At 42.6% G+C, this 25,518-nt stretch overlaps 1 protein-coding gene across 3 annotated transcripts in view; it reads left to right on the top strand.

Moving 5' to 3' along the window:
- Nucleotides 1–11,161: 11,161 nt before the first annotated feature.
- WLS (Wnt ligand secretion mediator) overlaps nt 11,162–25,518 on the top strand; it is a 100,874-nt gene continuing 86,517 nt past the window's right edge. Inside the window, exon 1 of one of the 3 annotated variants that reach the window (XR_015254778.1) lies at nt 11,162–11,524. Coding sequence is in view for 2 of the 3 variants with exons in the window: in XM_086717257.1 (XP_086573383.1) it covers nt 11,419–11,524 (106 nt within the window). In the remaining variant the exon portion in view is untranslated. The remainder of the gene's footprint in view (nt 11,525–25,518) is intronic. The other 2 variants (XM_086717257.1, XM_025912660.2) reach the window with 2 other exon arrangements.

The raw sequence follows: 25,518 nt of genomic DNA, 5'->3' as shown, positions 1-25,518 counted from the left end.
GGAACAAATGAGAGAGAGCAAAGGGGATGTTAGAGAAGTAGGGGAACTGAAAGAGCAGATTTTTTGAAGCTGAGGAGGTGAGATTATTTACCAAAGGATGAGTGTTAAATTTCAGAGGCATCAAATAGGATGAACACCAAAGAGGTCATTGGTGATCTTTGTCAGAGCAGAGCCAATGGAATGTTGGGTCTGGAATCTAGATTGTCTGCAGGGGGTCAGGAAGGGAATGGGAGGTGAGATTATAGAGCCAGCAAATGTGAAGTGTTATTTTCAGAAATTCGATTTACAATTAAAGGAAGGAAGTTTGTGAAGATTATGAATTAAGGAGAATGCAGAGCTGAGAAGGATATTTTTTAGGTTGGAGAAGATTTGAAAGTAAGATTGAGGAAAGATATGAAAGGATGTCATTAAAGAAGCAAGTTATAGAAGCTGATAGAAGATCATTAATAATAATAGCTAACATTTACTGAGTGTGTACCATGTGCTAAGTGCTTTATCTGGTAAGTACTTTTCATGTGCTAACTCATACAATCCCCGTTCTTACCCTGGCAGGGGCTAAACAGGACATACGCCCTTAGCTATTAGGCTATGCTGGGCAGCTCTCTAAAATAGCTCTAAGAGCATAAGGACAGATGGATGTGCTTAAGTAAAGGTATATACTTTGCCCAAGAGGTCGTTCATTGTTTCCTTGGAGATCAGGCATAGGAAAATATTAATCAGGTTGGAGTGTTTATATCTGATGGCTCGTTCTCCTGACCTACCCAGTAAAATAGAACATCTGTTTTGAGAAGAAGGTGAAGAGGCAAAAATCTGGAAGTAGAAAGCTCTAAGAGAATTGCTGCAAAGCCAAGGATTCCACTAGAATTAAATAAAAACACTTCTGAGTACAACAGCCTTTTTATCTTAAAAATTTTGTGACCTACTGGAATAGATAAGACAAATCCCCAAATGACTGCAGTATTGGGGTAGCATGTGTAAAGGGACACAACAGACCTAGCTATATGAGGGTTTACCCAAGGTAGATACTGTATCTGCTTAGGAGGAAAAAGGATCAAAAAAGTATCTCAAAGTATGTGTGATACTTGAAAGACAGAATTTCAACAGGCAGTCCTGAGGCTTGCCATCCCATTCTTTCTAAGTAACAGCAGGGTTGTTCAAGGAGAGAGAGCTGTCAACAGGATTACAGGAAAGTGGGGTTGAGGACAATACACCATCATGGGAGAAAGAGCCCCTAAACAGAGCAGAACAGGAAAACAAGGACTGAAGGCCTTGAACCTCAGTTTTCTGACTAAATAATGGCAGCCACTGGTAAGATTACCCTCTGCCTCCTCCTCTAGTTCCTCATTATTGAGGGCTTATCAAATTCCTGGCACCTTGATAAGCACTTTATGCATTGAATGTATTCAATCCTCACCACAGCTTCTGTGAAAATGCCATCATCTCCACATTTACAGATGGCTTAGCTGAGGCTCAAAGAGGTCAAGCTATGTGACCAAGGTCCCACAGTTCCACCAGGTCTGTTTGATCCTTATCCTTGCTTCTCACACTGCCTCCAATAATCACGCAGCAACACCTAGCACACAGGAGAGGCTCAATAAATTACTAATGAATAATAATAGTAATAATTACTCATATGTAGATAAATTGGGGGGATTTATCAAGATGTGTAATGTGAACAAAACCCACAGTGCCCTTGTGGGAGTGGCAGGAGAGGGGAAAATATATATTTTTAAGTAGGCTTCACATGCAGCGTGGAACCCAATGCGGGGCTTGAACTCATGACCCTGAGATCAAGACCTGAGATGAGATCAAGGGTTGGATGCTCAACTGAGGCACCCAGGCCCCTCAAGACACTATTTTAAATACTTAACAGAAATTATCCCATTTAATATTTATAACAATCACATATGGGGAAAGTATTTTTTTAATTTGTTAATGTTTGTTTTTAAAATCTTTTTTAAATGTTTTATTTATTAATTTTGAGACAGACAGAGAGAGAGAGAGAGAGAAAGAGAGAGAGCATGAGCAGGGAGGAGGCAGAGAGAGGGAGACACAGAATCCAAAACTGGCTCTAGGCTCTGAGCTGTTCAGTGCAGAGCCTGATGTGGGGCTCGAACCCATGAACCATGAGATCATGACCTGAGCTGAAGTCAGATGCTTAACTGACTGAACCACCCAGGGGCCCCAAATGTTTATATATTTATTTTGAGAGAGAGATACAAGCAGGGGAGGGGCAGAGAGAGAGGGAGAAAGAGAGGATCCCAAGCAGGCTTCACACTGTCAGCACAGAGCCCCATGTGGGGATTGAACTCAAAAACTGTGAGATCACACCCAAGCCAAAATCAAGAGTCAAGCACTCAGGTGCACCTGGGTGGCTCAGTTGGTTGAGCATCCGACTTTGACTCAGGTCATGATCTCGCACTCCATGAGTTTGAGCCCCACATCAGGCTCTGTGCTGACAGCTCGGAACCTAGATCCTGCTGTGGATTGTGTCTCCCTCTCTCCACCCTTCACCTGCTCTCTCTCTCTCTCTCTCTCTCTCTCTCTCTCTCTCTCTCAAAAGTAAATAAATATAAAAAAGAAAGGGTCAGACACTCAACTGACTAAACCACCCAGGTGCCCTGGGGAGAGTATTTTTTTATTTTATTTATTTATTTATTTAAATTTTTTTTTCAACGTTTTTTATTTATTTTTGGGACAGAGAGAGACAGAGCATGAACGGGGGAGGGGCAGAGAGAGAGGGAGACACAGAATCGGAAACAGGCTCCAGGCTCTGAGCCATCAGCCCAGAGCCCGACGCGGGGCTCGAACTCACGGACCGCGAGATCGTGACCTTGCTGAAGTCGGACGCTTAACCGACTGCGCCACCCAGGCGCCCCGAGTATTTTTTTATTTTTAAAAATTTATTATTATTATTTTTTAAGTAGCTCTATGCCCAACATGGGGCTTGAACTCACCACCCTGAGATCAAGAGTCACTTGCTCTGACTGAGCCAGCCAGGCACCCCTGGGGAGAGTATTATTATTCCCATTTTGCAGATGAGGGCACAGAGTGACCAAAAAAAAATTACCCTAGCTAGCCTAGACATACAACTAGTAAGTGGCAAAGTCAGGACTCAGACCACAGGTAGTCTGGCTCCAGAGCCCATGCTTCTCTCTGCCATACTGTGCTGACTCCAGAGTGTGGAGGACCTTGTGCACTAAGCCAAGGAGAGCACCTGCTGTCCTTTCTCTTTCTGCACCTGAGGTCTCCTCCTTGCCTCCTACACCAGGGATTCTTTAGGACCGACTCTCTTGGCTGATACAGCTGTTGCATCATGCACACACACCTGCCATGAGAAGTTTGGTGAGAGCGAGAGCCTATCTGTCTTTTTTGTATTTGTATCCCAGCACTTGCCAGATACCTGGCATATGGCAAACATGTAATAAATATTTATGAAAGAAATGAAAGAAAACATCATCAAGTCATTCAGGCTCCAGAGTTCTTAGAAAAGGAAGACACATATCAGAAATTGGGAATTTTTACCCTCATACATTTTTACATTAAGATGAATAATATTGATCAAGCAACTTCAAATCCTTGGCCAAGAGGGTCTTTGTTAGGGACTTACATGATGACTACAAAATAAATAACCAAACAAAAGTACTTTAGGAATCAATTCCCAGGTTAGCTACAGCCAAAACTAATTCTGTACACTGAGTCTTCTGATAGCCTGAATGTCTTTTGCTAGCATGTATTCTTGAAGAATATCCTCAAAACACTGAAATCATGCTTAATTACTTTTGTGAGTCATTTGACTTGAAAATTGATCTTCAGCTTGGAAAAGCCTTAATGGCAAATACAACCAAAGAATGGATTGCAAAGATTAAGGCTTAATTGGAGGGAGTTTGATCTGAGTGGGAGTGAGATGCTGAGGAAGAAAACAGAGCTGGATGTATGAACAAAGGAGCAGCAAAAAACGCTGCAACAGTGCCTGTCTCCGAACTGGCAGGAAAGGGGCTTCAGAATGAATGTCTCCTGAGGGAAACATGAGGTGAGGCCCTTGTGCACACCAAGGATTCCATTTCTCCTCACTTCCACAAGTCTGTAGGTTTCTTTCCTTTGGTGAGTTCAAAGGGCATAACTGACATAAAAGGAAATAAGAACCAAGGCTCTGAAGTGGGCTTTCTAACATAGGCTGCATGAGCACAAGGCCTCTGTTGGGCCCACTGCTCTTCCCCAGCCTCTAGATCTGTTTCTGGCACTCAAGGAGGTCAATACATATGTGGTGACTGAATGAATGAATGTTGTGTTGTCGCTACCTTAGAATCTCAGCTTCCCAGTGTAGTAGCCGTGTGGCCAAGGGAATATTCCATAACTTCTCTGAACCAGCTTTCCTCTCTTTAAAATGATAAACGTAGTACCTTCCTCGCAGGATTGTGGTGTAGATTGATAGAGATAACATGTGTAAAGCATTTAGCAAAGTGCTTGGGCTGAGATTAAGTCTCAGCCCTTCTTCCTGCCATTGGCCATCTGTGGAGGGCCTTCCTTTCTGAACCCGTAGATAGCTGGGGACCATAACGTGTTCCTTCATCATTTACTCATTTAACAAAACTTATGTGCCAACCCTATGCTCTGGTGCTGAGTGTTATCTACACATCACTGGATCATTGTCCAAGGAGGTGTATCTTGGCCTGGCCAGACTCTCCTCCCACTGCCACTCTCCATGGGAAAAAGCAGATGGAGAGGTACTTGTGAGCAGGACGAAGTACGTGGTGAAATGGCGAGGGAGCACAGTCATGAGGGCAAGGTGGGCGGGACAGAAGCATTCAGCACAGACCCCATAAGGCCTACACTATGGAAACTGGCAAAGAGAGAAAGACTTTTCCCTACCTCTTCTCCAGGAACCAAGCACATGTGATCTTGGAGGTTTAAACACTGGCACATCCCAGCCCTCTGCAGCAGTCTCTTTCAAGCCTGGGAAACAACGGGGGCCTGGCTGACTACTTCAAGTTGTCAGCTGCCTCCCACCAGAGGCCTCTGGAAACCTATAAAGTTTTTTTTACTTTGCCCTTCCAAGTTGCCTGGGTTCAAAAAGCAATTTCATAAGAGACAATAATTAAGGGTTTTATAGTTCTTTTTTTTTTTCTATTTGGGAACAGAAACCTTCTCCCTTATAACATGCAAAATATTCATTGAGTGCCCACTCTGTGTCAGGCTCTGACCTAGGCACTTTGTAACATATGTTTAATGCTTACCACAGCCTATGAAGTTAGTATCAGCATCTTCTTTTGTTTTAAGAAATAAGAAGAGTAAGCCTCAGGGGCGCCTGGGTGGCGCAGTCGGTTAAGCGTCCGACTTCAGCCAGGTCACGATCTCGCGGTCCGTGAGTTTGAGCCCCGCGTCAGGCTCTGGGCTGATGGCTCAGAGCCTGGAGCCTGTTTCCGATTCTGTGTCTCCCTCTCTCTCTGCCCCTCCCCCGTTCATGCTCTGTCTCTCTCTGTCCCAAAAATAAATAAATGTTGAAAAAAAAAATTAAAAAAAAAAAAAAGAAGAGTAAGCCTCAGAAAGGTAAGTAATTCTCTTATTTATTTACACAACCGTAAGATTTAAAGCTGTGATTGAATAAACCTAATGTCTGAAATATATGCGGAATGTCAAAGAAAAGATGTAAAGCTGGGTGCTGATGTGTAAAAAGGGAGGCAGTGGTGTGGTATTTATTAAACTATTTCATCAAAAAAGATCACCTTAATGTACTGGTCTTCTAAGCTCTGGGTTCTGAACAGTTCCTAACCAAGATTGGTGTGTGAAAGGAGGTGCTAGAAAAGCTCTTATATTTACATACAAAATAAGACAATGGGGATCACAGAGAAAGAAGGGAAGGATGGTTGGGGGTGGGGGAAGAAAAGGATTTTAAAAGAAGCTGTGAATATATATATATATATATATATATATATATATATATATATATGTATGTATACTGAGTGAAAAGTGACACTGAATAATAGAGTAAGAACCCAAAGTGCCTGCTCACATTCACAGGCACTAACTACAAGAAAATGCCAACAACAGAAGAGCCCCGGGGATGCCATTTATGGGTAAAAGCTATTTATGAGAATGAGAAGACTGGAGTGGGATTATTACTCTTGTTAGGTCCCTCTGGGAAGTAAATTAGGTGTTTGAGTAGGTATATGCAATTCTTTTAGATCTCTGCATTACATTTATGTCAATGACAATAATGGAATGCTGCCGTTGGCTTCCAAAGTGGGCTTTCTCAGCTCCAGGAACTGAGTCCTCCTCTGTGCAAGGTGCAGTGCTGGGGCTGTAAGAGAGACAAAGGCTCTGGTCACACTTTCCTTGTGTTTAAGCAGCTTGCAAACCAGGGTGACAATACAGCACATATATAGATATATGTGAAAACTACAGCCCAGGTTACATACGCCAGATAGGAATTTGTCAGTATATGCTATATAGGAATTTGGGGGGTGGGGGCAGGGCTGGTGGCAGTTAATTTACCTTCACTTACTCATTTATTCATCCATTTATTCATTCATCCATTCAATAAATATGCCTTGAACATCAGTATATTCTTCCATAAGACAAACCCTTCAAATAAAATGATGGATAAATCAGGATCTCCAACTTAAAGTCTAGTGAAATAGAATTGGAATGATCCAATGCTGTTGGAAAAGTTGGATTGCACTCTTGGATTATCCAGTGTCTGGGACGATCTACCTCAGGACCCACAACAAGTGTTTTACTGGTGATTGAAAGTATTTTTTAGAATAGAATGTTTCTATGTTTCAATTTTACCTACTGTTGTTCAGAGTTCCATACTAGATGTTAACCTTTCTTTTTTTTTTTTAATTTTTTTTCAACGTTTTTTATTTATTTTTGGGACAGAGAGAGACAGAGCATGAACGGGGGAGGGGCAGAGAGAGAGGGAGACACAGAATCGGAAACAGGCTCCAGGCTCCGAGCCATCAGCCCAGAGCCTGACGCGGGGCTCGAACTCACGGACCGCGAGATCGTGACCTGGCTGAAGTTGGACGCTTAACCGACTGCGCCACCCAGGCGCCCCTAGATGTTAACCTTTCTAAAGCCCTTCTCAAGTAGAGTTAATCTCTCACACTGTTCCTAAAATATGCCTCGAAAAATAATGATAATGTGCTAACATTTTAGAGCTGAGGAAGAACCAATTAATGATCAGTTTTACTAGTTTTTAATGCAAGGTTATCGGTTTCCCTTAAGGGTTCTTCAGTATAATCATCATCACCATGTCTTGCAAGAATACCATGAGGCAGATGTTGCCATTATCTGCATTTTATTTATTTACTTTTATTTATTTATTTATTTTTAACATTTATTTATTTTTTTGAGACAGAGAGACAGAGCATGAATGGGGGAGGGTCAGAGAGAGGGAGACACAGAATCTGAAACAGGCTCCAGGCTCTGAGCTGTCAGCACAGAGCCCGACGCGGGGCTCGAACTCACAGACTGCGAGATCAGGACCTGAGCCGAAGTTGGCCGCTTAACGACTGAGCCACCCTGGTGCCCTGATTATCTGCATTTTAGAGACAAGAAAGCTAAGCTTCGGAGTGCTAGGTAACTGTAGTGGCCCATAATCACACATAACAAGCAAGGGGCAGAGCTGGGGTCTAAGCTCCATTCCAAACCCAGACAACCCAAACACTCATGCTCTTTTCAACTTGTGTGTGTTATTCCCTTGGGAAATAAGGATCTGCCAGTCATTTTAAATTTTTAAAAAGATATCATAGAAATTATAGATTTTTCTTGAAGCAGCTCATGGTGATAAATACTGAAAATGTCTGTTCCACACACAGTTTGGTAATATTGGTCATCTCATGAGAGTTAGAAGCATTGATTAGCAATTAGAAATATTTAAAATATTATTTTTAATGTTTGTTTATTTTTGAGAGAGAGAGAGTGACAGAGTGCGAGCAGGGGAGGGGCAGAGAGAAAGAGAGAGCGAGACACAGAATCCAAAGCAGGCTCCAGGCTCTGAGCTGTCAGCACGGAGCCTGACATAGAGCTCAAACTCATGAGCCATGAGATCATGACCTGAGCTGAAGTCGGACGCTTAACTCACTGAGCCACCCAGGTGCCCCAGAAATATTTATTTTTAATTAAAATGGCTATCTAATAAGTGCCATTTAAAAATAGGGGACCACCCTTGTGGGGAAACAGTATTTTATTCCAATAATCTCATTTTCAGATGGGAAAACTGGTACCAAAGAAGTGAGACCAGTTACGCTAAAGAGATGCACTTGTGAACCAAGGGAGTAGAGTGTGTTGTAGCCGTTAATAGAAAAATGACTTGAGGACGGTCACCTGGGTGACTCAGTGGGTTAAGCAGCCGACATTGCCTCAGGTCATGATCTCACGGTTCGTGGGTTTGAGCCCCATGTCAGGCTCTGTGCAGACAGCTCAGAGCCTGGAGCCTGCTTCAGATTCTGTGTGTCTCTCTCTCTCTCTGCCCTCCCCCACTCATGTTCTGTCTCTCTCTCTCTCTCCCTGTCTCTCAAAAATAAACATTAAAATTTTTTAAAAAAAAAAGGAAAAATGACTGAAGGAGCTTGCTAATGTTAAACAAATATAGTACACTCCCTTATCTGTGGGATGTATGTTCCATGATCCCCAGTGGATGCCTGGAATCGCAGATAATACCAAACCCTGTATATACTATGTCTTATCCTATGTGTATATGCCTATGATAAAGTTGGGTACAGTAGGAGATTAACAACAATAACTAATAATAGAATAAAACAATTATAACAATATACTGTAATTAAAGCTATGTGAATGTAGTCTCTCAAAATACCTTATTGTACTGTACTCAGCCTTCTTGTGATGATGTGAGATGATAAAATGACTTTGTGTTGACAGGAAGTGAGGTGAATGACAAAGGCATTGTGTTGTAGCATTAGGCTACTTATTGACCTTCTGACAATAGGTCAGAAGGATCATCTGCTTTCAGACCATCAGACTGCAGTTGACTGCAGGTAACTGAAACCATAGAAAACTAAACCCTGGATAAGGGGGGATGACGATAAACCAATTCAACATTCTTGTGGCTCCACTTCATATTTGAAGTTCATAGAATACCATTTCTGTCTTCTTAAATAGAGAAACTTAATATCAAATGGAGAGTAAATCTTGATAGTGAATCCTTTCAACCTTAATTAAAAAAAATTCCTTGGTATTAAAAAGAAATTCGAACCCAAAGGCATCATTATTATCCAAATGTGTGGAAGTTGGTAGCTTGCTGAGATAAGAACACAGAATGTGGAGTTAACTAGCAGCAGAGGTGAGAAAGGCATTCCTACTTCTTTTTATGATGTCCTGGGACCTACTCCAGTCAAGGGGAAGAAAAGGGATGTAAGCTCCGAAAAGGTAAAGAAGGAAGGCAAATATCCCACACTGGTCTATCTGTGTTTGGTACCAAACACTTCTGACCACTACTGTTGACAGCAATTCTGTGTGCTGCTTCCCATCTGATCTGGTGTTTTCCAAAGTAAAGGTCATTAATCACTATTCAGTGAGTAACAGCTGGATGTGGGCTCCTCCAGGACAGGAGTGTCTTCATATCTTGGTATCCTCAAGGGCTTAAAACACAAAGCCTGGAACAGGTTAAGGGCTCAATATGTGAGCCCTACTGGTTAAAAGGTTGAAGGAATGAATGGATAAATAGCAACTATTTCCCCAGAACTCTTAAGAACTGTTAGACTCCAAGGAGATGGGTTTTCAATGCATAAAGTATGGTACCTGTCCTTGAGGAGTGTCTAGTCTAGCTGGAGACTAGAAATGAATACTTCTATTAAGTATAATCTGCATGGTATCTTCCATAAGGGCAATGCAAGCTCAAAAATAGAGCAGAGAAGAGAGGATTTGGGGTATTCCCTTGGCATAAAGAGGCTGTGGATAGAGGGAAGGGACAAGAAGCCAGGTGTCTAAGGAACGGTGGGTGGTAGAAACCTTGTTTGTGTAGGAGTGGGGGGGGTGACCAAACCAAGGGTCTGTTGGGCAAATGAGTTGTGCTGATCAAGTGACCTATTTATGGAACATGGAAAAACCAGGTCCAGGAATTTAGGCTTGATAGAACAGGAAATCTCTGAAGAGTCTCAGCTTCCTTCTCCTCGAGAAGTTAAGTGTAAATATAAATATATCCTCACAAAGAGACAACAAACATTGCAACTAAATAAGTGTACCATCTAAATCAAATAAGGTCTCTTTCAGGCTTTTGAAATGCAAGCCGTGGGCTTGCTTTCACATTCATTTATTCATTCCACAAAAGTTTATGGAGGACCTACAAGACCTAGAATTTTGTTAGGCACCACGGGGGGTGGGGGTGGGGTTCAAAGATGAATAAAACTCGGTCCCTATCCCCCAGGAGTTTACAGCTCTGTGGAGACAAACATGTACACACAGGTCCTCACAATAGGAGCTAAAAATGTAAACACGAGTTGTAGGGGTTTAGTTCACGGAAATACTACACGGAGGTGATTTGGAAACTTAGGTGACGAGCTGGTTTTTAAATGAGGTTTAAAACTCCGACGGAGTAGAATATATATATTTAAGGGCCAGGGTCAAGGCTCTGGAAACTCATGGAATGGGGGATAATGAACAGTGGTCTGACTTGGCTGGAGCACAGGATTCCTCCAGGGGTGCAGCGGAGGAAATTTAGCTGTGTATGCGCCCAATAACTAAGGCTGGGACCAGGTCGAAGGAAGCCGAAGACTATTCTGCATCTCTGTGCTTTGACTTAAGCATCTTTGGGTCCCTTTAAAAAATTCTTCTCTTTCCCAAAGAGAGTTCTAGCAGTTGCGGGTGGGGCCCGTTTCCTAAAGCCAACGCGTAAGTTAAAGGTCTGCAAAGCTGTCCATGGGTGATTTAAATCTCGCACCAGAAAAGGAAACGTGAGAGGCGGGGTAGGGGGAACCCACTTAACAACAACATCAACCCCCAAACGACACCAGCCCCAGGCGGGACAGGCTGCCAGACAGACCGGGGTCGGGACGCCAGCACCCTCCGGAGCTCGGAGCCCCGCACAGGCGGGCAACGGGGAGAGGAAGGGAGAGAGGGAGGGAGGGAGGGAGGAAGCGCGAGAGGGAGGGAGGAAGAAAGGGAGGGAGGCAGGCAGCGTCATGTGATCCGCTTCCCTGCTCCTTTAAGCGTCCACAGGCGGCGGAGCGGCCACAATCACAGCTCCGGGCATTGGGGGAGCCCGAGCCGGCTGCGCCGGGGGAATCCGTGCGGGCGCCGTGCGTCCCGGTCCCATCCTCGCCGCGCTCCCGCACCCCTGAAGTTTTGCAGCGCCCAGAAAGGAGGCGAGGGAGGAGGGAGCCTGAGAGGAGAGGGGGCAAATAGCACACCCTAAAACATTTATTTCAAGGAGGAAAGAAAAAGGGGGGCGCAAAAATGGCTGGGGCAATTATAGAAAACATGAGCACCAAGAAGCTGTGCATTGTTGGTGGGATTCTGCTCGTGTTCCAAATCATCGCCTTTCTGGTGGGAGGCTTGATTGGTAAGTGCGAGAGCTGCAAACTTTTCCCCCTTTCTCTCTTTTCGGGCCCCTTCCCTCTTTGCCTCTCGGGCTACTTGTTACAGTATCACTGCCTTGCTTCTATGATCTAATTAGTCCGGCTATTGTGCTTAAGAAAGCAGAGCTCCATGGGGCTCCGTGGGGCACAATCCAGTCTAGTGGCTAAGAGAAAAGGAGGGGAAAAAGTTTTGGCCTAGTTTCAGTATCCACTTGAAAGGAAGGAGGGGGGTGGCGGGGGTGGGAATCTTAAGCATGGCGACGGATCGCGCGAGGAAGCGCTGGGTTACAAAGTTGATTGCTGCTCCCCCCGCTTTTTCCCGCGTTCCCCCCTTTTCCTCTCCGTTCCCTCCCAATCAGCTCCCGGAGGGCAACGTAATCGACTTTATTGGGAACAACAGAAGAGTCAGGGAACTGCGCCCGGCGCTAACCCGGAGTCCTGCTATGGGGCTGTGATCGTTGCCTGTGTAAACCTATTTGGTCGTCCAGCTAGGGGGTGAGAGTTTGCGTTTTGGGGTCCCAGCCTTCACGCCCGCTGCTTCCTCACCGCACCCCACCCCCACCCCCCGCCGCGGCCGCGGACGGGTCTGCGAGGTGGGCCTGGAGGCGAGATGCCGTGGGGTGCGGTGGGAGAAAGTCCTTGGCTGGCGCTGCGGGAAGTTGGAGAGGTCGGAAGGGAAAAGCGTATCCGTAAGGTGTTGCTCTTGGCCTCCTGCCCTCTCGCGAATCTCCCCTCCCCCACGTCTCAGAGCCCGCAGAGCTGGGGATTCTGAAGCCCCCAGTCCTCCCAGGGCGCCTAGCAGAGCGCCTCCCGCCTCCCGCCCCCGCCGCGGCTCCCCGCAGGTGACAGCTCTCCGGCCCCCGGCGAAGGCGCCTCCCCTGGCGAGCGCGGCCCGGACCTCTGGGAGCCAAACAGGCTTCCGAGTGAAGAAGATGGTCTCACGGATCTTCCACTCGGAAAAACTCCCTCTTGGCTGTCTCTCCGTCTTCATCCATCCTCCAGCCTCGCCGCACACTCGCGTCCCCTTCCCCCTTGGGATTTAGGACATCCCGGTACAAACTTCAGTGCCAACTTTGCAACGGGCGCGGATGGGGTGGTTTTGCTTTCTTCGCGGACCTGCGAAACTTTGCGGAGTGGAGAGTCCGCGGAGGGGCTTTCTCCGCCCGTCCCTTTGCGAGAGTCAGCGCCGCGCGGGCGCCGTCGTCGGCGTGGTGGTGAGAGCCGCACAGGCTTGGGCACTTCGAGCCCTGTGTGTGCCGTTTTGTCTCCAGACTTGGGTTTGATGCGAACAAATTAAAGGGAGTCTGGTTCTGTAAATCACTGTAACATCCAAGCTAATTGTTTTAAACAAAGGAGAGTGGGTGAAGCTTCACCGAGGCAGAAATTTCTGGAGGAGATCATGCCTTTCTCTCTGCGTATGTATCCACAAAGCAGAAAGGGGTTCGGAGTTTTACAAGCCCGTATTCTCAATTTGGGCCAAACAGCTTAATCTTTTTGTTCCTGGAACCCTCACCTCTCAAATACATACGCGCGCGCGCACACACACAACGGGGTTTGGCTTTCCTGTTAAGAGCTCCTGTTTGGCTACGTACAATCTCCATGTTTCCCTGTATTGGATTTTTCGAGGCTCTTAATACATTCTCTGCTGGGAGCTGAAGGCAGCCTTCCCTGTGCCCTCACAGTGATTATGCAGCGGTTACAATTACACCTCTTGTCTCCCTTGATGAGCAGTTGCAGTTAGATGCCATTGGATCTTGTGTGATTTCAGTGGCAGACCATAATTAAAATTTCTTGCACCTTGTGCTTTCAGAATTAAATTGGCCTATTATCCCTGTCTGACCTTCATCCTCTTTGAGGTTTTTGCACAAGCAGCGAACCATTACACATAGTTCCCCGGTGTTTGTTGGTGTGGGTTTCTTTTTCTTTTCCTAAGAAGCTGATCTCCTAGCCTCGAAGAGCCCATTATCCACTGTTGTGGGTTTCTTAGGGCGCTTCCGGAACTAGTATAATTTCTGGGATCTTAGTACTGTGGAGCAAAGGTGCAAAGACACTGGTGAGTGGCTGCTGGTCATTAACGTTGCTGTAGGATCAGAACAGTTTTATATTCAAAGGGGTTTGCCTAGAGTAAGTGGTGCCAGGAGTTGTTTTGCCCAGAGAATTTGGTTGGTGACCATACTTGATAACCATCACAAAAAGTTAGTGATAGGTCATAACTCCAGCTAGATTCTTCTCAATAGATAAACTGTTACAGTTCCAATTTCCTTGGAAAAGAAAAAAATATCTATAACACTTCTTGGGGGGGGGGGGGAGTTGTGTAAGTTTACTCCTTAGCTCCCCTCCTTCCTCAGTTGCCAAGACATGTCCTCTGCTCTGGCCATAGTAGACTGCAAAGATCAGATTCAGTTCACCTTAAACACTAAATAGTGACTTAGCCTTTGTCTCAACTGTTTAGACAGTATTTATGTTTGTTTGTTTGTTTTTGCTGTTAAACAAATCAAGGAACTTGGGTACACTGCAAGACCCCCAAATGGGAAATAAATATCAACAAAAGGTAAGTGCAGTGTTTTCCCACCAGACTTCCCTAAAATGAAAAGCAGGTGAAACCGAGCAAAGCCTGGAACTTCAACAAAGTGGCAAGTGGAATCAGTAGTTGAAGCAGTTCCTAGGCTGGAAAGTTGAAGTAAAGTTCAGAAACCTCTTCCTCCACTCTTCTCAGTGAGAAGAGAACTCCACTGATAAGTAGGAAGTCAGGGGTGTGTGTGTGTGTGTGTGTGTGTGAGATGGGGGGGGGATGACTTCACTTCTTTTTAATGCGTCTGCAGAGGTTAATTGAGAAAGTGATATAAACATAATTTACATTTCTTTTTGATCATTGTTGGTTCCCATGAAAGGAAACATGGCAACCTAGAAAGGGGAGGCTCTGAATGGCAAAGTTCCTGATTATAAAAGTACTCCATACACGTATATACAAAACAAAAACAACCATCCATCCCCCCCCCCCACCAAACGGTCATGACAAACCATGCACCCCAAAGTGACCAGGGAAATCAGTTAACCAACAAGTTTCATTTTCTTCATTGGTAGATCAATGAGTTCAAAGTCTCTAGTTACAAAATTGTATGAATGTTTCAATACTTGGAGAAATTTTATATGCTGTTTTTACACTGGCATTTGGTTGCAGCCTTCTAGAATTGGTGGGGGAAATTTAGACATCAGATAAAAAGCAGATAGGAGGGATTGGGTTTTGGTTTAGCCAGCTTACACACTTCCCTACCCCAATGGCCTTTCGAGAACCAAGTTTTTGTTTTGTTTCCTGCTTGTTTTGTTTGTTAGTTTTTCTTGTGCCAGTGTCTGTATACTGCACACCTTTAATGGTATTTTGTAAAAAGGCTCTAGAACACAATATCTTATAAGGTGGAATTTGGGGTATTTAAAATTTCGCTGAATTATGCCATGCTTTTATAAAAACTTTGAACCAGTATAAAATGATGCATCTTATTGTCTTCTTATGTGTTGAGAAGGTTTCTTAAGTAGCTAGCTTCTTTAGAATTTAGAATGTATTTAAAAACTTAAGAACCCCTAAAGGAAAAGAAAATATTTTTAAAGATGTAGCCTAATCTTTATCCTCCTTGAAAATAAGCCTGCAGAAAATGCAAAAAATAATTTCCCTTTGATTTCATGTTTGGTGAATTTAGTTCATGGAGAGGCAGCTGCAGGGGTGGTGGAAGGAGGGAAGGGAAGGAGAACCATGTGCCCTGAAACAAGAGTGCAGCCTACTAAAAATTGTGAACTTGAATCCCTGGCCCATTATGTGCAATTTGCTCAGCTTCAAATTAGTCATGTCTGGGGGATATAATGGTTGAAAAAAGCAGGTCACTGTTCCCACCTGTTCTAAAACTGTTAAGAGTATGAAGATCAGAACTGAATGAATAAAAAATGATTGCATTGTTTTAAGCATAGCATAAATGAGAATATTCCAAACTTAAACTCCAGAGAAGTATCAACAAATTGCCAATATTGTATCTTCAGGGAGAATTGCTTTCTTTCAAAAGTTTACCATACCAGTAGTCTTTTTTGTTTTGTTTTTTAATGCTGAGAATGTTATGTGTACATATAAGCATATATAATCACTTAATTTTTACATGGACTTCTCTACTGCTTTTCAGTGATATAACCCATATTATTGTGCTATTACTATTTAAATGGGAACTATTGATAATCTTGTTTGTGGTCCATTCTTGTGAATTTTTGTTTCTGCTATTCTTATTTGGAAGTTCAAGGATTTTAAGAAATAAAATTACACAGAATTAATGTAAAGGCTAGGCGGAGCATGTAAAGGTTTGCTTCCCAGTACATTAGGTTTTAAGCTCGTGGTATTTATTATATTTTAGCATATTTTAATAATGTGATGCCAGTAATCCTGCAGTGTTTGGGTGTCTGGTGAAAATCTCAAAAAGAACTAATCACTTGGCTTTTGGTTAATGTTAGCCCACATTACTTTCTGTATTTGGTTCTCCTTTTTTATTTTGTAAAATTTCGTATCTGACTGAACCATGTCATTTTTTTTTTCTTTGTTAAACTACCCGAGTGTCTAATGTGGTTTGTAGGAGTACTGTGCAATCTCAAAAATTCTTCTTGTAAAAGGTGGGAAATTTTTTATAGCTGATATTATATTACTTTACTTTTAAACTTAACTACCTACTTGGTTATTACAACAAAATCATGCTTGTTCTAACAATCTCAAACCAAGCTTTCATCTAATCCTTCCATAGAGCCTGTCTGGCCTTCCTTTGGTACTTTCCCTTTTTCTTATTCAAAGTGAGAAACATTTCCTTGAGATAATCATGCAGAGTATGTCTTTGTAAGGTTTTCACATCTCCTGCCTGGAACTCAGATCTAGACTCAAAGCCTTTACTAGCTAGTTGACATTTTGCAATAATTTGGCATTAAAAATTTTTTTTTAATCCGTATAGACTGAGGAAAGAATCTTACCTTATCTTCCTCATAAAGGTGTTTCTATGGAGATTTGGAATTTGAGATTGTATGAAAGTTCTTAGGTAGAGTTCATACCTAACATGTAAAATATTGATTCGAGCCTGCTGTGCACCCAGGATAGGGCTGCAATGCTGATTGGGGGTTAGGAAAGAGGGAACTTGAAGTCTGAGTAACCTAGGAGAGCTAGAGGTAGAACAGAGCCCTTCTTAATCCAAGTCCACCAGCAAAGGATTTCCTGTGATGACGTTTGTAGCATCAAGATAATTCTCACTTACTGGGAATCTGAGAACACATGAAATGAGAAACACTGTTAATTATACTATCAAATAATTTTATTAATATTTCATCTTGAAATAAATTTATTACTAAAATAATTTAACAGATGTTCAACATTAGTTAAGGTCTGGCACACAGTGCACATTTATCTAATTTAATCCATGCAAAGCCTTGCCAGATTGGTGGTGGTGTACCTATTTTACATGTAAGTAATTTGGGATTACCTAGCTAGTCAGGGTCAAAGTTCTGAATGGGCTCCAGTGGATCTGACATCAGAGCCACAGTCCTCCACCATCAGGTTATCCTGCCCCCACCTCTGAAAGCCTTGACTTTTAAGATTGAATAAATGTGGTTTAAAGCCAGAAAGATGATGAGTAACATTACAAATGCAACTGCTTTCTCATTTTAATCATTAGGTAACGTAGCAAATGGAAAAAAATCAAATATGATGAATGAAATGGAGTTCAGCTTTACATAACTGCCTGGCCAAGGCTATGGGAGGACACCTTTGGAGAAGTCTGCCTATGCCCATCTGACCAATTTCTTACAGGTTCTAACTAGTTCCTATAATCGTGTGAATCATCCATTTGGCTGAGCAGCCAAGTTCATTATCCATAAAAGCGTTTGAGTTCTGCCACTTTAAGGAAGATTAGTCGATTTTATTTTCTCAGGTTAGTGGTTTTAACATAGTTATGTAGTTATATATGTCTGGACTTTTCCAAAGGAAGCAGAGAGAAGGAAATCAGCTGTGGTTGGAGAGGATTTTCGAGGGTGTGGATTGGCAGTGATGGTCAAGCAGTTGAAAGAAGAGCCTTTTACTCAGAGTTGAAAATTCTGTTCCCCAAAGGATAATTTCTGTTTGTGTACACACCCATGCATAATAATGAGAGCATTTCAAACTAGAGGTTTCCATGCTGACACCATGAATAGGTACATTTTGTTCTTTGGGAAAACTGCTGATAGACTTTTGTCTATTCAAAGATTTACTGCTCTCAATTTTGATAGAGGCTGTAACAGATGATAAGAGACGGGGAACATCAAGACGTGAAATGATCATGTCTGTTTCATTTATGTCTTGTGTCTTCTCTCGGGTGTTGTGATGGTAGCCTAATAGAATACACAGATGTGCCACAGGTGGACATTTCTGAGAGAACGTGTCTGGATAGGGAGGGGGATGGGAGTGGAGAGGAACTTGAGGTGTTGGCATTTTCAAACTGATGATGAAATGTTTTGCAATTACCATTCTCATAATAGGGCTAATCTAAAAGGATTGCTAAATAGCAGAAAAGAGCAACTCATGTTTTAGAACACAAAAATTCTTAGGCTCACCTTTTCACCTTTTACTGCTGCCTCTTTTCCCTGCTTCCCCTATGTTCTACCTCTAATTAAATTTTATATGGGAGCAAAAGTAATAATCAGATTGTCATCAGACCAGTAGTGAGGGATTTGGTTTATTATGATTTGTTGCTTTTTGAGGATTTATTGGGTGGCAGTGGAAAAAGTATTTTACTTGTATTGATTCCTTTAATGATCATAGCAACCTAGAGAAGCAGAGGCTTTCTCCGGTTTTCAGATAGATTAGATGCTCATTTAAGGAACTTTTCAGAGGTGACAGAGGCAGTAAAGAAGAGGGCAGGCACTCAGGTGCATGATCTTTGACTGAATTCTAAAAGATATTGTAAGTCTAATGCCACTCTCCTATTGTACCTTTAATTCCTATAGGAAACAAGGTGCGAAGTGTGATAAAATTGACTCTACACAGGTTTGATAGAAGATGGAAGCTTAGTTTCCCCTTTTTCTGTTTCTACCTCTTTCCAAAACCACATACTCCCGTCACTGCATGGGTACTAATAATCATTGTCTTGGTTACTTCCTAAACAGATGATCCTGACTTTGAATACAGCAGCCACTGTAAATGTTGACCAGTGCTTGCAGGCCATGCTGGGGGCGGGGGTGAGGGTGCAGGCCTGAGAAAATAATACCTCCGCTCCCTCCAAAGAGAAGTTATTACACATAGCAAAGAGGAACCGAAAATTGTTATTGAAAATGTGTCACAATAACCAACCTCCTGAATGCCCGGAAGGCTGCCTGGACTTAGCATACAGAATAGATCCTGAATATAGCTATTGACTACAGGTGAGGGGAAGGAAGATGGGGGTAGAATATGAACTCAGGAAAGAAAAACTAAGGCCTTTATAGACATACAAGGCCATCTCTTTGGGACACAGCTTGTATTTGGATTTCCAAAACCTTTTTCCGATACCACCCACTTCCCGCATACTGAGCTAGTGTTTCTGTCTCCCCTGATTTTTAAAGTCCTGGGCCTCCAAGGGCAATTTTCTGCTCCCTCTTTTTCCTTCCTACTCCATTCTGTTAACATTTCCAGGTAAAGAGGTGTTCTTTCTTCACTAGCCCCTAGGAATTATAGGACCTTCTTAAACTTCTGGTTAATTCCCTGGGTTAACTCAGTGGCTTTATCCACAAATACACGTTTCCAAGAAAGCAGAGGTAATTGAAAGAAGATGCCAAGTTATTACATTTGTTTTGGCAAAGTGTTATGATTTTTCATTAGAAAGAAGGTAATGGATCTGTAAATGGCTGGTTCAGTTTCTTTGCAAACCCCAGATTAATAAGGCTAAGCTCTTGAGAACTGGTTGTTGGGGGGGGGGGGGGGGGCACTAAACTGCTGCTTTAGCCCTGGCTGAGCCTCTCCCAAAGAGAGAGCTCCTGATCTTAAGGCAGTATCACACGGTGGAGAGAAACCTGACTGGAACTGCAGAACCCACCTGTGGTCTCAATGATCTCAAGTCACAAAAGCCCCTTGGCATCTCCCTCCTCAACCGTGATGTGGGACAGAGCCCTCCTACATTATGGATGATGGCTTGAGGAGCCACCCTGTCCAGGACATGGCACCGCTTGGGGTGTCTCACTGAACCAGGCCCACCAAAAATGTGATTCCCAGAGGACTTTTCATTGAAGCCATCTGCTTAACCCCATATCCATCTCTCCTACTTTTCTTTGGTTCCTCTCTGTTCCTAGATCTGGGGCAGCTTAACTACAACATTGTTTATATTCTACTCTTTTTCTAGCACCCCCAGATTCAGTGACCCAAAACATACCTGGTTTGGATATGAGAGTGTACAGAGAGGTCATCCTGCTTTCTCACATTAATTCTGCTGTTATCACGGAATGTCTCATAATGAGCCTTCCCCAAAAGGTAGATATTAACAAGTTGTAGATTACTAGTAAATAAGAATGCGAGTCTAAATCATTGTCCTAAAGCACGCACATTTTATTCCAGGAGAACTCCTCATGCTTTGACTCGAGGTCTGTTCATTACTTTTACTTTACTTTATACACAGTTTAAAAAAATATTTAAGTAATCTGTACTCCCAATGTGGAAATGTGGGTCTCATACAAACAACCCCAACATCAAGAGTTGCATGGTCCACTGAGCCAGCCAGCTGTCCCTGCCTTTTTTTTTTCTTTAAGTTTATTTGTTTTGAGAGAGAAAGAGAGAGAGCACTAGAGGGTCAGAAAGAGAGGGAGTGAGAGAGAATCCCAAGCAGGCTCTGCATCACCAGCACAGAGCCTGACGCAGGGCCTGAACTCACAAACCATGTCATAACCTGAGGCAAAATCAGGAGTCAGATGCTTAACCAACTGAGCCATCCAGGTGCCCCTGGTTTATACACAATTTTAGTAGAGATTTAGTAAGCCATTTTCTAAGTGCACAACAGTTGGCACGATTTGTTACCAAAATTCACTGGTAGCAGAGAGATGCAGGAGTATAGTAGGTAACATCAGGACAAAGGAAGAATGCCCAGGATTCTGGGACTCTGGGATACAGGCGAGGCATTCCATACCTCAGTAGCCCCCCTTGGTGGCATCGTTACTTTATAAGCTGATATGATAATTGGTTCTGCTCTAAAGCTGTGTGCTCTTATTACTTGCCATGAGTGCCACTTGTTGGGTCCACTTTATCTGTATATATTGATGGTATTTGGCCTGAATGGAAGCTGTGGGGCTTTTGCTATTAAGTTTTAAAAAGGGTCTTGGAGACCATCTTGTCCTACCTCCTTGGAAGAGGAATCAGAGTCCCAGGAAAAGGAAGGGACTCGGTTTATACAGTTGAGGCTGAGCCACGGCTTGGACTCAGATTCAAATGCTAATCAGCACTGTGCTTCTGAGTTTCAGCGTGAAGATCATCGGAAGGCCATAGAGCTAATGAGCAGAAAATTCCCACCTTGTGGTTCTTACAGTTCTATTGACTTTTCTGTTACTCGAAAATAAAACAGCGATAACTTTAATGTCTTCTCCCTCTTAATATCTGTATACTTAATATTCTTAGCAATAGAATTACATGTAGCATTATGCTGTTCTTTTGTTTTTTAATTTTTTTTAACATTTATTTTCTTTATTTTCAGAGAGAGAGTTATAGGGTGTGAGTAGGAGAGGCAGGGAGAGAGGGAGAGAGAATCCCAAGCAGGCTCCACGACAACGCAGAACCCAACATGGGGCTCTAAGTCAGATCATGACTGGAGCCAAAACCAAGAGTCAGATGCTTCACTGACTGCTACTCGGGCGCCCCAGTGTTACGCTGTTGTGTGTGAATTTTTAAGAACACCACAGAATTTAAAACAACTAAATTCCTTCCTTGCTTGCTGAGTATGCTACATGCCCTAACTCTTACTTGAAAAATGTTGTACATTTGAAACATAAAAACAAAACAAAACAGGGATGCCTGGGTGGCTCAGTGGGTTAAGCCTCTAGCTCTTGATCAGGTCAAGATCTCATGGTTCATGAGTTCCAGCCCGGTCTGGCTCTGTGCTGACAGCAAGAAGATTGCTTGTGATTCTCTTTCTCCCTGTTTCTCTGCCCCTCCCCTGCTCGCGCTCTCTCTCTCTCTCTCTCTCTCTCTCTCTCTCTCTTTCTCTCAAAATAAAGTAAATAAACTTAAAAAAAAACAACAATAAAACAAAAGGCAACAACAACCCAAGACTATGGCCCTTACTAATCCAATCAAAGTACTGTCCTTGTGTTTAGTTTTAAGACTTAATCAATCTGAGGCTCCCTTGTCTAAATTCTGTGACTAACTTTTGTGCTTTCAGGGAATGTTTGTGGCAGGCATAATTCTGAAGTTGTAGTGAGTTTGGGGGAAGTGACATGCCCTATTTTTTTGGTCTTTTTGCATACAAAAGAGAACAAAATTGTTCATTCTTCATCTCTGCCACCTCTTGACTCTGAAGGTAATTGCAAGCAGAAAATTCAAATTGGGAAAATAGGGTTGAGAGCTCCATGATGTTATAATTGCCTTCCATATTTTCGTGATTCTAGGGTACAAGGGTTATATTGTAAATTCTTACTCCTGCCTTTTTGTTGAAAGTAAGCAGAATCACAAAGCACTGTGTTTTTTCTGCATCCTCTGCGTTAGTGGGAATGAATATGGACTTTTTAATTAAGGTGTATTTAACCTACATCATATTAGTTTCAGGTGTAACATAATGGTTCAATATTTGTATGCCCTGTGAAATAACCACAATAAGTCTGGTTACCACACAAAGTTACAAAACAGTTTTTTCTTGTGATGAGAACTTTAAAAAAAAATTTTTTTTGAGAGAGAGAGAGCATTAGTGTGAATAGAAGGAGGGGCAGAGAGAGGGGGAGAGAAAGTATCCCAAGCAGGCTCCATATCATCAGCACACAGCCTGATGTGGGGCTCAAACCCATGAACCATGAGATCATGACCAGAGCCAAAATCAAGAGTTGGACGGTTAACCGGCTGAGCCACCCGGGTGCCCCAGTGATGAGAACTTTTAAAATTTACTCTTTTAGCAACTTTCAAATATGCAATACAATATCATTGACTGTAGTCACCATGCTGCACACTAATTACATCCCCATGCTTCATTTTAGGACTGGGAGTTTGTACCACTTGACCTTTTTCATCAGTTTTGCCTAGCCCCTATCGCCTTCCCCTCTGGTAACTACCAGTCTATTCTCTGTGTCTGTTCTGTTTTGTTTGTTCATTGGTTTTGGAATTTAAATGCCATGTGTATGTATAAATGAAATCATATGGTATTTGTCTTTGACGTATTTTACTTAGCATAATACATTCAAGATCCACCTGTGTTGTTGCAAATGGCAAGACCTCACTCTTTTTTATGGCTCAGCAGTATTCCATTGTGTATATACACCACACCTTCTTTATCCATTCATCTATCAGTGGACACTTAGAATGTTTCCATATCTTGACTATTGTAAATAATGCTGCAATGATTATGGGGGTGAATATATTTTTTTGAATTAGTGTTTTCATTTTCTTTGGATAAATACTCAGAAGTGGAATTACTGGATCATATGGTCATTTAATTTTTAATAGTTTGAGGAACATTCATAGGTTTTCCACTGTTTTACAGAGTGGCTGCCCTAACTTACATTGTAACAGTGCACAAGGGTTCTCTTTATTCCACATCTTTGCCAGCGCTTGTTATTTCTTGTCTTTTTGATACTAGCCATTCTAACAGGTGTGCAGTGATATCTCACTGTAGTTTTGATTTGCACTTCTGTGATGATTAGTTATGTTGAGCATCTTTTCATGTGTCTGTTAGCCATCTGTATGTCTTCTTTAGAAAAGTGCCTATTCAAATGGTTCTCTGCTCATTTTAAAATCAGATTGTTTTGTGTGTGTATCTGTGTGTGTGTGTGTGTGTGTGTGTGTGTGTGTGTGTGTGTGTGTGTGTGTGTTGTTGCTGATGTTGTTGAGTTGTATGAGTTCTGGGGTTATTTTAAGACTTTTTTTTTTAAGTAGGCGCCATTCCCTGCATGGAACCGAATGTGGGGCTCGAACTGACAACTCTGAGATCAAGAGTCGCATGCTCTACTGACTAAGTTAGGTGCCCTGAGTTCTTCATGTATTTTGGATATTAACCTCTTTTTGGATATATGTTTTGCAAATAATTCAGTAGATTTCCTTTTCATTTTGTTGATGGTTTCCTTTGCTGCACAGAAGCTTTTTAGTTTGATGTAGCCCCACTTGTTTATTTTTGCTTTTGTTGCCCTTGCCTTTGAAGTCAGATCCAAAAAATCATTGCCAAGATCAATGTCAAGGAGCTTACCAACTATATTTTCTTCTAAGAGTTTTATGGTTTCAGGTCGTACATTCAAGTCTTTAATCCATCTTGAGTTTATTTTTGTGTGTGGTGTAGGATAGTAATCTAATTTCATTCTTTTGCACGTGGCTGTCCAGTTTTCCCATTTACTGAAGAGATCGTCCTTTCCCCATTGTATATTCTTGCTTCAAATCTTAACTTTTATGTCTCTGTTTAACATGCTTGCCTTTAGGTGATCACAACCAAAAAGTTGGATTCCACATTTTATTAAATCCAGCCCTTTCTCAAGGCAAATCATGCCTTTTTGAGGCCCTGTTCTTTTTCACTCTGGGTTCTTATAGATTTTATCTGCTCTCATTTAGGTTGTAACTCGCCCGAGAACGGAATGCCTTAAATGTGGAAAAGACACGTCCCCACATTCCTGTCTTTTCTCTGTTCTGTTGAGCTAGTTCTGGCTTGTGTAAAATGGGCTCCAACTTTAGCCCCAGCTTGCCTGGGCCCAGGGAAGTTGTAGATAAGAATTTTACTGAGGGTTTGAAAAGACTGTGCCGTGGGCCTCGCTGTCATTTATAGAACACACCTCTATAAGCTTGGAAGGAATCAGCTTCTTCAGAAGTGGGGGTGGTGTGGGGCGTGGCTGTGACTGGCAACCCTGGGACCTTAGACATCCTTTGAGTCACTCTTCCTCTTCATTTTACAAAGTTTGCAGAGAGCTGGTGTTAAATCCCTGGCACCATTCTTTCAACATGCCCAAACAGAAGAGAGTTTTGTGCTCTGAGAACATGATATTTCTGGATAATAGTTGATGAAAGAGAAAGAAACAGGATAATTTGTAGACACAAGATTTTTAAACTAAAAGGACACTTAAGGTCACCTTTCAATTGGCATGTTTCTTTTTTTCTAGGTATCAGAAGAATCCCTCCCTTCCCCCTCCTCCCTACCTCACCCACCTGTTAAAAAAGGGAAAGAAAGAAAATATGGTTTGGGAGAAGGATCAGCAGTATGTGTGGGATTTGAACAAAATCCTCATGAGTATATATTTGAGACAATACTTTTTCCTGGGGGACTTGGGTTAGGTACAGATACCAGCTCCATCCAGGGAAGTCCTCTGTCTCATTGTAGAGTAAGTCTCCTGGCTAAGCAGAAATGCTGCAATAATTTTGAAAATTTCCTTTGAGGACTTGGGCTTCTTATCGCATTTCTAGGAAACACTATAAACAGCATGGTGTTGGTTCCAGGTTTTCCTGTTTCTGTTTTTGATAAATGTACTGATCCTTCCATTCAAAGTGATCAGATTTCTAACTGATGGCCTGTAGTTTTATGTTTAATCAATGGGTGTGATCTGGTTTATTATCAAACTTGTTTTGTAACTTGGACAAGCCATTTATATGCTGTGAGCCTCAATTTCCTCATCTAAAGGACACCTGGCTAGCTCAATCAGTAGAGTGTGTAACTCTTGATCTCAGGATAGTGTGTGTAAGTCCCACACTGGGTGTAGAGCTTACTTAAATAAATAAATAAAACTTTCTCCTTCATAGAAAGGTTGTAGGGTTTAATGAGAGAACATAAGTTACCTATATATATGTGTTGGATCA

Source organism: Puma concolor, chromosome C1 (assembly GCF_028749965.1).
Source record: "Puma concolor isolate L17-30 chromosome C1, mPumCon1.1.hap2, whole genome shotgun sequence".
Taxonomy (NCBI): Eukaryota; Metazoa; Chordata; class Mammalia; order Carnivora; family Felidae; genus Puma; species Puma concolor.
Note: the sequence above shows the minus strand (reverse complement) of the source record. Positions and strands in the feature narration are given on the sequence as shown.